We start from the raw sequence: 14,198 nt of genomic DNA, 5'->3' as shown, positions 1-14,198 counted from the left end.
CTCCTCAAATCAGATATAAATCAGAGCTGTGCTTTTTCAAAACAATTGCGTACTCGAAAACAAAACAACTCCATAATGCGTTGTCATTGTGCATTTGCTAAAGGAATGTGAATTTAAAAGACGGATCTCATCTCATAATGGACTTTTCTTCCATATGACCGGAGATCTGTTTGGCTTAAAAGGCCTTGAACAAATCCTGTTTAAATGTTTTCAATAATATACAAAATATGTCCGTTGTTCCAAACAATAAACTCATTAGCATTTCATTGCTCTAAGCAAGCAAACTTCTAAATAATTTTATGCAAATTTGACGATGAAAAGGCTTTGTAACCACAACATACAAAATATTAGATGAGTGTTGTACAAATACAAAAGAGCATGAGACATTTGGCACATTGTGGACTTAAAAAGCCAAAGTCTTGACATTCCCAGTGACATCCCGGTAAATGTCTTGCTCTGTGTAGAACAGGGGGTCAAATCTACATTCCCCCCAAATACAATATCCATCTCCGGAGTATAATGTTTGGACGTCTGGTGCCACAACTGGCCAGCCACAATCAGGTGAACAAACTGAGCCTTACTGGTAATTGCTATAAGTGGCTTCTACTGGAAAGATCCATTGGAGAATTTGTTACTAATATAGCTTTTATTTAAAAAAAGAGCAATAAAAATCCTTTCTTCTCAGTTCTGAATGGAAGCCCCTGGACCTACCAAGACTTACACAAGTGATCCGGGCCTTTGAGAACCAGGCGTACGTGTCGACTTCCATACGGTATGCTGATCACCGTGTCTTCAGCTGTGGAAAGACAAGAGAGTCGAGAGGTTGGGAGCGGAACGACTGAAAATGATATTCAGTTTTTCTATTCGAAGTCTAGACTCGAAACCAACAAATGTCTTTGTGTCCATTTTAATTTCTCTTAAAGGAGCAATGTGTAGATTTTAGCGCCATATAGCGGTGAGGTTGTGAATTGCAAACAACGGCTCACTCCACCCCTCCCTTTGGAAGCTGTACAGTGGCTGACAAAGGACTAAGATTTGGCGAAAGAGATAACGTATTTACAAAACGCGCTTTGTAGAGCAGTTTGTCCGTTTAGGGCTACTGTAGAAACAACATGGCGACTTCTATGCGGCGTGTGTGTAGATAGGAATATAAAATTCTGAGGTAATAAAAACATAACGCTTCATTATGTTAGGTCTTTATACACCTCTGAAGACATACAGTATGTATATTATATTGCATTTCTGTCAATAGATCCTCCAAAAAAACCACACACTGGACCTTTAAGGAACTGTTGAAGAAACAGTGACAGTAGAGTACAGCGAGAAATCTAGGTCTCGTGAGCATAAACGAATCGCAAATGAGTCTTTGGTCCCGTCTTACCACAGCAGCCCATATACATCACTTCACGGACAATTAAACATTACTAACGGCCGTGTCAAACGTAGTGCACTCACATTAGAAGCAGCGAAATGCACCGCTCAATGACCAGAAATAACATAATGGCACGTGGAGTTATCAATTACAGCCGGCTCTTTCTAGACTACAGGGAAGAACTGAAACTCATTTCCTTTCCGTGAGGCCAGTACACTTAACAAAGTCTCTGTTTGAAGCATTAAACAGGTGTGTAGAGGCTTGATCAATCACACGCGACTGTTAAAACAACCGAATGAAGCACATCTGCGTGAGATTTGTTTGGATCATATAGGAGCGTGCGACCAATGTTTAGGAAGCTTGGCGGGGACATTAAAACGTGTTACAATAATATGAAATAGCAGTACAATAAACACTATCACATATTGAGGAATGAAAGATCAAAGAAGAACAAAAATCATACTCTTTCCTGTGGCATGCTGGGATTTGTAGTGTCCCCTCACTAGTCGGCATGTGGAGCCATCTCCATTGCACACTCCACAGTTGTCTTCTTTCGCCGTGCTTCCTAACTCATGATCACAGCCGACAATCTGAAAATGAGAGAAATAAACTATGTGATCATTTATTTTAAGGTTTTAAATGTAAAAAAAGTGTATTACTGCATGCACAATAATGATCAAATAAAATAACATAAATATTAATAAAAATAAACGAGTACATTATTTGTTATTACTGTTATCTATTATTTTATGCAATTATTTTATTATCAGAGTATTAGTGATTTTCTATTAAAACTACAATAGGTCAGTAGTGATTCATTTGAAAAACAACATGCTTAATTGATAAGAGAGAGAAAGTTGGAGAGACCTGACATGCGCCGCTGATGCACATATCTAGAGACTCCGTGTAGCATCGTGTCCCATCCAGCACCTTAGGTGCCAGCTCCACAACCTGTCCTGTGGCTTTAGCCCGGCACTTGAGGGCACAGGGGTTTTCAGGGTCATTATCCACAGGAAGCCACTCGTGATATCGACCTTGATAGCGGACGTCAGCGTGAGCAGAGCACTGCTGAGCACGGAAATCTTCTGAATCCGGCGGGCAGTCCTGAAAATGAATAAAACACAGTTCAATGTGAGGTTGGTGCGTGGAACGGTCACAGTCAGTGATTATGCAAAAGAATGACAGAATATTAAGATGCAACTCTATCTCTTTAAAGAAGTTGTCAGAAGTTGGCGATAAAATGTGTGTACTTATCTTTACATGGTTTAGGGGCAAATTACGTCAAACTCCAAAAATGATACAAGACATTGAAATGATTTCAATAAATAAAAATAAAATGCTTTGTTGGACTATTATATGCATGGTGCTATTGTAGAACCATACAGTTACATAGTATATATCAACATCTGTTACCATTGTACCCTCACAGTCTATAATATATTAAACAGGGGGAATGCAGGTGTGTTCACTTACCACATTGCTACACGTGCGGTATTTGATATTCTGTCCCTCACAGGTTCTGAGAAGAAAGAAGAATTCTTCATGAAATTCGACAATTAAAAAGCTTTATTAAAACCTCAGTGTTTCTTATTTTTTTGGAGGATCTATTGTCCAAAATGCAATATGCAATACATAACTATGTGTTCAGAGGTGTATGAAGAGCTTACGTAATGAAGCGTTGTGTTTTTATTACCTCAGAATGAGCTATTTCTATCTACATACACCGCGGGTCCCTTGCATGGAATTCGCCATGTTGTTTCTACAGTAGCCCTAAACGGACGAACTGCTCTACTGATCGCATTTCGTAAATACGTTATCTCCTTTAGCAAATATGCAAAAACGCGTAGTTATGTGCAGCCACCGTAGTGCTTCGTTGAGGGCAGTTTGCAACCACGCCGCTAGATGCCGCTAAAATGTCCACATTGCTCTTTTAAGGCTGATAACATTACACCATCCAATAAACAAAACTCACATTTTCTACTAATCTATTCCCTCAGTGGGAGACATTATTCTTATTTTTAAATGAAGTGTTTTCAGGATTACTTTGAGCTTGAAGGCGAAAAGAGATGGATGACAAGGGCTGCCTTCTTATTGTACTGCATCAAAGACTTCGACTTCAGTCACATCCTTAAAATTCCTATGTTTTAATTAATCCCAAACCTTGTCGAATATCTAATCCCACGAGATGCTTTCCCTCAGGACAAAATGGAGGAAGCTATTCGAGTTATGCAGCAAGGTAAGGACATTATATCTGTGACACATCTAGACACCTCTTCGTGCCAAGACAAACAATACGACGCAGCGCCCCGGCTAAAGACAGGTAGAGAAGATGGAGACCGGTACAACCCCCAAACAACAAATGTGGCGTTAACTACAGTCAAATGTGATGGAAATACCATGACACTGCTTTGGTTTCCAAAGACTAAACGGACACGTAACTTCTGAATGAAGACCAACATACACAGACGCTTTGATACTTCCGGGACTCACATTGCACAACTCCAAATAGTATTACTTGCACAGATCCAATTCACAGAGACAAACTAGAATGCACAATATCAATAAGAGTAAAAAAACATGGTTCAAATATGCATGCCGGTCGAGTTTTATACCTTAGATAAATCCTCATAATGCCTGTTTGCTTGTTATTGAAATAATGAATGTTCCAAATGATAGATCAAATGTAACGGCAACGTTCCCATAACGCACGCTTTTGCATGAATGCATGTAAAATGTGCGAGCTCTGTGAAACGTGGCCACGATGAATGAATTGTGTTTATATTAGTGGTTTCGAATGCATGAAATATCTTCCTCTCAGGAGCTGGCACACTTCAGCACATGTTTAACCAGCATGTGATGAACATGGGACATCTGAGTGATTGCTTTGACAGTGTGACATTTTCGGGAGAAATAACTTATGACAAGCTACGGCATTACAGGGATGTTTTTACTCATAGGGGTTTTTAGTATGACAAATGAAATGGCTTCGATTCACCAACCACTGGGTTAGATTAACATAGAAATGTCCACATTTGAGCCAACCATGGAGGTGGTACAACATCCGGAGAACATCCCAAAATGTAAACACTGACTGAGAAGCACTTCCGAATGCACTTTGTTTTATTTTATATCAAAATCCTACACATATCATTATCTTACATAACTGTGTCTTCAGAGGTGTATGAAGACCTTACATAATGCACTAGAATGAGCTATTTAATCTATATACACCGAAGGTCCCGTGCATAGAATGCGCCATGTTGTTTCTACAGTAGCCCTAAACTGCTCTACAGAGCGCGTTTTGTAAACACGTTATCTCCTTCGGTAAGGAACCACATCTTGGTCCTGTGTCAGCCACAGTAGTGCTTCGCCGTTGGTTGCAACTCAAAACCTCACCCCTAGATGCCACCACACTTTTTTACGCATTTGGCAGATGCTTTTATCCAAAGCGACTTACATTGCATCTGAGTATTTGCAATCCCCTGGATCAAACTCATGACCTTGGCGTTGCTAGCGCAATGCTCTAACCACTGAGCCACAGGAAAACCACTACGATCTCCACATTGCTCCTTTAAAGATATTCGTAACATTTTGATTTAAATGTTCTGTTGGTTGTATTTTGTTCAAAGGTTTGTGTTCACTTGGGTTCGATCTCTCCTTGAAAGTCGTGACACCTACTGTGCCCGAGAGCATCGTTTGTGCTGTGTATTAGAACACCATGTACTGTGCTGTGTTTTACCTTTTTTTGCGTTTTTCGTTTTTACTTATTTTCACCCGTAAAGCTGCTTTGGAACAATGCACATTGTGAAAAGTGGCATATAAATAAACTTGTTCTCGTCTCATGTAAACATGTTATGTTTAATATGTCACGATTGAGCATCTTCATTTAAATTAAACTTTAATATATTTTGATTAATAAGTGAGAAAGATGTGAGTCCTTAAAAGAACATTAACGCCCTACTAGTCCTATTGGCAATTGTAGCCAGTTTTCCTCACATTGTATGTAAGGAACCCTTTCCTATCCAAACAATGCCCCCCGCGCTCAGACATCAAACCACAAACCTCGGAGAATGAATCTCAAACAGCTCATAACACGGATAAGCAGGGGTCAGTTTCACAGCGCCCTCCTCGCCCGATTATTCAACACGAAGCTCTCGCACACAGCTAGGCCAAAATGTAAAATCTCTCTGCATAATCAACCACAAAACAACAATGTTCTCTCTTTATCAGCCGAACTGTATCAAACATGTACAGTTTGCGGAGAACGCCTGCTGACAAGACCCCAACAATATGAGACGCTTCGCAAAGGTCACGATTTAATGAGGGCCAAAGATAAACGATTGTTCAAGATTTCTCATTTCCTTCGGCGAGAGATTTTGTTGCAACCTCGCCAAACCGTGACACGGTGACGCACATATGACCTCTTTCTTTAGAGACCTATTTAGTGCAAGTGTGGCACGTATGAGATCACTGAATAGGAATTCAAGTCAATAAACGTGACAGCATTTCTATGGAAAATATGCTCTCGCGTGCCACGGCAATCCCCTTATATTTGCTTTCCCCGTTTATTTGAACCACCTCTTTCCACCAATCCGACTTAAGTGGACATTCAAAATCTCAACTGGGCAAAAGTGGCCAGAGATTTATTGGACATGCTTTATGCACTGTTGATAATCAAGCTTTACCAGCCACGTTGTCTGCTAAAATACGAGACTGGAGCCATTTTTAGGGGGAACACAATAGATCTCTCTGTTGACCCTAAAGGAGTATTAAACAGTCTTATAAAAATATATTTGAGGTATTTCTATTACAATGCAAGAGAGACTTGGAAGATTTCCACGTCATTTTGCCGGGGGTGAGCTATGGAGAAACAGCGACATGTAGACTTTTATCATGCAGAGATGGATGGTTAGCAATCGAACACCGATCACAGCTGAAGAAAAAAGTATTACAGCTCACCAGTATTGATAGTTTGTCCATGGATGTTTTCACGATGCTTTAATTTGAGTTTTGCGAGGTTTGAGTGCAACGTGGACTGAAATAATGGCAAAGTTTGTACGGTCAAAATCACTCTTTTCAATGATACATACACCATTACTTTGATAGCTTATCTTCTGCTTAGCTGAGTCTAAAGGTGAACACATGTTTACCAGATCCCTGAAGATCATTCACTTATGGAGTGTATTTGTGGAGTGTTGACCGTATTCTATGAACTTCCTGATATATTAAACACTGTCGCACGGTGAATTATAATATAGAAGATGCTAAAGCGGCATACTTGGAGCTGAGGCAGCGTCTGAGTGAATAAGAAGCTCCGCCTCCGCAGGTACGAGAACATTCGCTCCATGTTCCCCAGGCATCCCAAAGCGTATCCCTGTCTTCTTCTGAACGTGCTGTCCGAGAACTCTAAGGAGGGAAAGAACAAGAGGAGAAGGGAATCGATGAATCAACAAATAAACACATAATGTACACTGTATACATTATCTTTGTGTAAAGAATAGATTGCATAAAAGTGATTTATTTAAATTTTTGGGGCTATTGTGCAATGATCTAGTCCAGATGTGTCCCTATCTTTTTCACTTCACATAGACAGGTGTAATTTATCTCAATATATTTTACGTGAATTTATGGAGAAACAATACGGTATACATTCATTCTCTTTTAATAGATATTATTTTTTTATTTTGTCATTGTACAAATGAAATATAAGTTTCATTTCAATACTAAAAAGTGATTTACTGGACTAAACTGTTGTTCTTACATTGTATGTATGTATGCGTGTATAGTTTGTGTATGTGTGTGTATAGCTGTCTTTGCATTCATTGTGGACAGCAAAGTAAGATTTTCATTGCTCAGGAAAACTTGTTTCCTCACTGGGCGTATGACAATAAACACTTTAAATGGATTTATAATCACATTTATTGGTATAGTAATTTTAAAAATACAAACATTTCAAAGTTACCTTATAGAAAATACATGTTTGTACTTAAAGGTTATTAAAGTTAACCAAAACTATTTATTTCAATGTTATTTATTATTTAATATGACTATTTCTAAATGTAACTTTATTTACATATATTATTAAACCAGTATTTCCGATTATTTCTGTAAAGTCGAGGCACTAAAGTAAATACCTCAAAACAAATAAAAACTAAACTTAGCAACATACAAATAAACAAAATAAATAATACGATTACGATGACATAACGTAATTACTAAAAGGTATACTAAAAGTACTATACAAATAAAACTTAATTGAAAATAAAAAATAAAATTATAATAAAACAAAAATAGAACATTTAAAAACCAATATCGTAGCAATAGAAGCAATGATAACATGTTCATTCCAGAGCTGCCGTCTCTCCTTATCCCTTCCATCAGGACTAATGCACCAATCTGAAACTGCATTATAAAGTAATATATCAAAAAGCACCAACACAACTGTTGGATGCATTATTATCTGGAAGCCATGGGCGTATTCAATTGATCTGAATACAAAATGCTGTTGTTTATGCCTCCCAGAGCCACCACAGACACACATAACAGTATATAAAGAATTAGTTATGGATAAAAAAGGATGATGAAGCAATCATGGCTGTTTACTCTAACCCAAAATTGAGAGCTACAGCGGAAAACATTTAGGGGAGACTATCAGTCACTGTCCAAAACAACATAAAAACAGCAATAAAAGAGAAGTTGACACAGCTGCATCACTAAACTTTAAAATGCAGGTACATTACATGCAATATAAGCTGATGCCAAGCTCCTCACAGATGCCAATGCAAAACTGATACTGACAGGAACAATGAGCACAAATAACCTCAATGCCTTTCCGTCCAGACTATTCTGTAATAATGCATGTGGTTAAATGCTTAATGCTACAAATTCGGTTTACAAAAACAAAAGAGTCAACCACATCTAAATGACCAGAAAGATTATGCCAAAGCTTAAACACGAACAGCAATAACAAGTTATTTTTTGTTCTGAAAAGAAAAACAACGCATCTCAACTGTTTCTTTCAGAGAGCAGTGAGAATAAATGGAGATCCATCGGAGACTCCTGCTGGAGACTGTCTCCACTTAACATTTCAGAAGAGATTTCAAACCGTGTTCACATCTGCAAAGTCTTCGATCAAAAGACTTCAATCAATATGAAGCGTTTCTCAACCAATTCCTCCCAGACCGAATCATCCGAGCTTTGCTACGCTCTCTCTTCCTCTATATCAATAATAGACTCATTCATAGCCATTTTTTGTTTAACCTCTGAGAATTTGAGGAAAAATACCCATCAGAGAATTGACAAAGCGTGCATGAGATCCCAAGTAAAAGACCAACCTTCATCTTAACACAACTTTAACTGCCATTTTAATGTAATCTACTATATGAAAGTTTAAGAACAAAATGCAAAAGTAAACCGATAATTCACAATTGCAAGTGTATTCGGAACCAAAAAGCAGCAGCTTGGTGCGTGCACAAATGTGAATGGAAATGAAAAAGGTCTGTGAGGAAATGGCGGAAGCTCTCATGTTTCATTCGGCATATTTCTGTCAGATGTCAGAGTCATCCTTCTCGTAGAGAAATGTTTTGCCTTTCTTAAAAAGCTCCAGCCAAGTTCCTTCTCCGCTATAATTGCTCAGCAAAGTATTTGGCAGAGAGAAGATATAAGTATCGAATCTGCTTCCAAGATCAATATTATGAGAAGATAAATTCAGAACTCGCAAGGACGACGTGCATCTCAGGCATGTCTCGACAACCAACGGGGCAGCAGGAGTGCTTTTGGAGAGAGTCCAGAAAGCCCAGATCCAAACCCAATGCGGGACTTATCACTCTTTTACCGTTTCAAGCCGTTCGTGGTCAGGTGTCTAAATGGACAAAATGTGGTGTTGGGTTGTCAATGGGTCAATGGGTTCGATAAGGACATGAATCGACCCCGTTGGCAAACCTTTGTTTTTGTGACCATCTTCTATAAAAAAGAAAAAAAGAAACTAAAGAGTCTTGTATGATGAATTCGGGGGTGCCAACTATTTTTGGTCGTCCTGCAACCCGAAAAACACCCCAACACAGCCATTGCGTCTAGTTCTTGCAAACATAATGGATATTTCAGCATACGCCAACATCACAGATGGGGACCATGCGAGTGTGTGAAAGACCAAATAGGAATGCATTTAAAGCACCTGTTTTTCTGTATTCATGCGAGCCACATGCGGGCAGCGAGACTGGAGGGGTCCCGTCGAATTCCCTGACACTTTCACGAAACCTTGAAAGGACTCTGTAATGCAGAACTCCTGTGACCAACACCTGCTCTGGATATAAAAACTTTCCGGGTGCAAATATTTGCTTCGGAGAACTTTTTTTCGCTAAGGTTTTCAGACATTTTCCCAACAGCATGGCATATTGTTTAGTTAGGGATGAAAAATGGTGAAGAAAGGAGATGCAAGGTAACGTTGCGTGTCGGATTATTTTTCTTGGGCCTGGTAGCAAAACGCCTCATTATTCATACAAATTATCAAGAAGGAAAGGTATAAACAGACTAAATGTCTGCAATTCTTAAATATCATTCTAGGAATGAAACATTGTTGACGGACTATATAGACAAAATCATACTAAACAAAGAATCACCAACCAAATATAGCTCACATAAATAAACCTTGCTTCGGATTTGAAGCTTCCTTTCCAACGGTTACCAAGCTCCCTATAAAAAGGTTTTCACTCGATTACAGAGCGCTCGCTGAAAAATGTACCCACGGGCACTCTGAGACTGTGCTGAGGTCTCTCTAGAGTACTACACTCTTACAAATAAAGCTGCTGAAAAGGTAATTCACAGCGATGCCATAGAAGAACCGTTTTGGGTTCCACAGAGAACCATTGAGTCAAAGGTTCTTTAAAGAACCACCTCCTCCTTGCCTTTGTATAATCTGAAGAACCTTTTTTGAACACACAAAGATTATTTTGTGAAACAAACGGTTCTTCTGATGTTAGATGCTCTTTATAGTACCATTTAGACAAAAAAAGTTTATTTTAAGGCATCGTGAAGCACCTTTGTTTTTAAGAGTGTAGTGACACCTTCGAGGTAAGGAAAGCAAGAAACCAATGATTACAATTGGTTAATACAATAAAGAAGACAGACATAGATCTAAAATAAAAATGATTTCATTATTTATTAACCCTCATGTCATTCCAAGCCTGTGTTACTTTCTTTCTTTTGCACACCACAATAGAAGATATTTATAAAAATGTTCATAACCAAACATTGGCCCCCATTGATTCCATTGTATGAACACAAATCAACTTAGACATTTCGCGAAATATCTACTTTTGTGTTTTGCATAAGAAAGAGTCATATACAGGCTTGGCATGACATGAGGGTGAATAAATGATGCCTGATTCTGGTGAATGTCCCTTTAACTCTTACATGCCAAATTAACCCTCACATGAACCAACAACCCTCCCTTTCCTCTCCTCTGCCTCCCGAGTTTTCTATACCAGCATGTGTCAAATTTTCCATTTCAAAGCCCCTGTATCCTACACTCAAGTGATATAAAAGATAATTTTGAGAAAGATGAAATCCCACATGGTGGAAGGAACCACGCTGGAAAAGGAAGAACTCAACAGGACTTGTGAAATCGATTTAGGATATTTGCTTGCTCAAGGAGCACCCAATGACGGGCTACAGAGCCCAGCACAATGCTCACTTTCACAGACCCAGGGTTACATCAATATACACGGTATGTACTTTATTTAATTGGGAAGTCATATGATTAGCTCACATCTGTTTAAGCTCTTGCCTGCCTCTCAACTCCTCACGCTGTATTTAGTCATCACACAGAGACAGTGGCTTCTTAAAGCGATAGTTCACCAGAAAATAAGAAATCTGGCAGGATCTATTCACCCCATATTGTTCAAAAGCTTTATGTGACTCTTTGTTCTCTGGAGCACGAAAGAAGATATTTGGAGATGTGTATCAGTGGTTTTGTGTTCATACGATGGAAGTCAATGTTCTTTGGTTGCCATTGATCTTAAAAAAATCGTCTTTTGAGGAAACAAATTCATTCAGGTTTGAAAGGACATGAGGGTTCCATAAATAATGAAAGAATTTTCATTTTGTGTGTGAACTGTCCCTTTAAGTGAACTACTGAACTAGTAGTTGGCAAATCAGATTTCAGATTTTATAAACAAGAGAAAAAAGTCAAATGAAATATTAACTTGACTTTCATAGTTTATACTGTATAAAACGCAGAAAAAGTCTTAAAATGCATACAAATATTTCTGCTTTTGTGCCAAAGATTAAATTTAAAGCTATAATCTAAACCCACTGTAAAGTGGCGAATCGAACTCAAATAAACAATACCAAACTAGTCTAAAATCCTTCATATCTTAAACATCAAAGTTACCCATATAAACGATTGATCACAGATGTGATCTCTTTAATATCTCAATTCTTTCTCCTAGACATCAATGAGACCAAATGGAAACTCAAGTCTCCTTTATCTCAGATATTTCCCCAGAAAAAGAGCCAAATGTCACATAAATGTCTCCATTAGAGTTTCAGAAGAGATCTCAACAATGTCAGAAACTGAGCTCAGATTTCTCAAGTCTGCAGTTAAAAGTCAATAGGTTTAAAGATCTCAACATGAACCTAAACATTTCTCTTCAAATTGACCCACATCCAGATATTAGGAGAAATAAGACTGACACTTAAATGAAACACAACTTTGCCCGAGAGAGATTTGGAGGAGTTCTGAAAGATCAATCTCTGAGTAAAACATCTTGTTTCTGGGTGGACAAATCAACTTGCTTAATTTAAGAAAAAACTAAAAAGAAAAGAAATTGAACCATTTCACTATACCTGGAGAATGAGAAAAGTGAGGAATACAGCAGCAGCAGTGACAGTGGGTTGGTCCATGACCCCTGCGGGGATGCGAGGAGACCGGTCCCAGCGTGCGGTTATCAGAGAGCGTGTGTGAGTGTTAGCATGTCGCGTGGTCTCCTACTTCTGCTGTCCGCAAGTCTGTGCCGGCTCTCTCTCTCTTCTCATCTTTGTTCGTCCCTCAACCAAAGCAATCAGAGGGGGTATGGAGCCCCAAGAGCCCCCAATCCAACCTGCCAACCAATCAGAGGGGCCCCGGTCGAGCACGCTAAAGCAAACACCAACCTCACTCCAACTGCACTTTCACACATTCACACACGCTCGCTGCTGTTTTTCCTTCAAATCCCTCCAGTATTTTATGCTCTTCTCGGTCTCAACCTGACTGGACTTCTCTCCCTGCCCCTCAGTTTTTTTGGTGAAAATCACCCCAAAATATCTCTGCTTCCAGTTAATGTAAGTTCTGGCCCGTCTTCCAGACATCTAACAGCACAACTAGTCACCTTTGAAAAAAAACGGTAGATGACAAAATCATTGAAAATGTCCACATGCTAATCCACTGCCCCTCTCTCTCTCTCTCTCTCTCTCTCTCTCTCGCTCGCTCGCCGTGCTGCTATTTAAGTCGGTCATATTGCATGACCCATTCGAATGAAATGAAACAGCCTCATCAAGCCAGGGCTATATATCTGCTGCCTAAATTAGAGCACTTCGCTTTTCGTTTTTTTCAGCACAAAGAAAAAATATCTGGGAACTTCAATGAAGTTCTTTCATAACATCTGCTTGCTTAGGTTAAGGACATTTTGTTGGGGGTGGGCGGTATGGGAAGATATTGCCATATGTTTCTCCACGGGACAGTTTTCAGGTCTTTAAACTGGGATTCATTGGAAAAGGTTAGGCTAAAAATACATCGACGGGATGGGAAAAGAGCAGCGATTTCAGTGAAGAACTCAAAGTATGTATTTCGTATAGTTCCTCATTTGTTGGAGATGTGCAGAAATGGGATGGAGTAATAGTATTTCTAGGTTGAAAGTTTTTGGTCCAGATCGACATTCATTGCATGAATGGATCAGTTCACTTTAACTATGGGAATTTGGTATTTACTGGACATTTCGTCACCTTGGAATTATAAGGTTTGATTTGCACTCTGAGCAGTTTTGAGATATTGAGCTTCAAAGTTTTCGCATTCCATTTGACTTTCTAGATAAAAAAAAATTGTTTTCTAAGAAAGTCACAAAATATTATCACATAATGCAAATAAATTGTCACAGAAAAAGAATGTCGACAAAAATGTTGATGAATATCTTGAGGTGCTGTCTCTAAAAACCATTATTAACTTAAATTTATGCATTTGGTCGACGTGTTTGTCTAAAGCAATTTACATTGTATTATACTAAACATTATATGTAAGTATGTGCAATCCCCTGGGGATCAAACCCATGACCTTGGCAATTGCTAACACCATGCTCTAACCCCTGGACCACTGAGCCCCAGGAAAGCCTGTGTTTTAGTTTTTTTTTATTTCCTTAATGGTTTCAGCAAAAAAAACAATAGAGAGAAAAACAATAGAAAGCATTAAATGAGTATATGGGTTTAAAGAGTAATGGTTGTAATGGAAACTGTTTTGCTGCCTGCTTGTTTGTAATGGATTCTATTGGTGGATGTTAATCCTATTGGTATAATGCCAAAAACATTATGTAATGGTTTAAATGGTTAAAGCTTTTGGGTTGTAATGGTATTCTAAATGAAAGCATTCAAATTTCTGTGATGTTTCTATTTGTTTTCTTATGTTTGTTCCCCTGCTGACAAAACAATAAAAAACATTAAAGTTATAATGGTTTTAAAGGGATTTGTACTGGCTTTAATGGAAACTTGAATGGTTCTTCAGGTATGTGATGGATTCTATTGGTGGGATGTTAAATCCTTTTGGAATCATGCCCAAAACACACTACAAAAAGGTATTTTA

General features: G+C 38.6%; 1 protein-coding gene across 1 annotated transcript in view; it reads right to left on the bottom strand.

The window, feature by feature from the left end:
* LOC306898014 (ADAMTS-like protein 1) overlaps positions 1-14,198 on the bottom strand; it is a gene marked incomplete at its 5' end in the record, with an annotated part of 83,759 nt that overhangs the window by 31,113 nt on the left and 38,448 nt on the right. The window contains 5 exons of the mRNA XM_079463216.1: positions 722-796; positions 1,836-1,962; positions 2,240-2,476; positions 2,846-2,891; positions 6,651-6,778. Coding sequence (XP_079319342.1) covers positions 722-796; positions 1,836-1,962; positions 2,240-2,476; positions 2,846-2,891; positions 6,651-6,778 — 613 coding nt within the window. The remainder of the gene's footprint in view (positions 1-721; positions 797-1,835; positions 1,963-2,239; positions 2,477-2,845; positions 2,892-6,650; positions 6,779-14,198) is intronic.

This window comes from Barbatula barbatula (assembly GCF_947034865.1).
Source record: "Barbatula barbatula genome assembly, chromosome: 1".
NCBI classification, from domain to species: Eukaryota; Metazoa; Chordata; class Actinopteri; order Cypriniformes; family Nemacheilidae; genus Barbatula; species Barbatula barbatula.
Note: the sequence above shows the minus strand (reverse complement) of the source record. Positions and strands in the feature narration are given on the sequence as shown.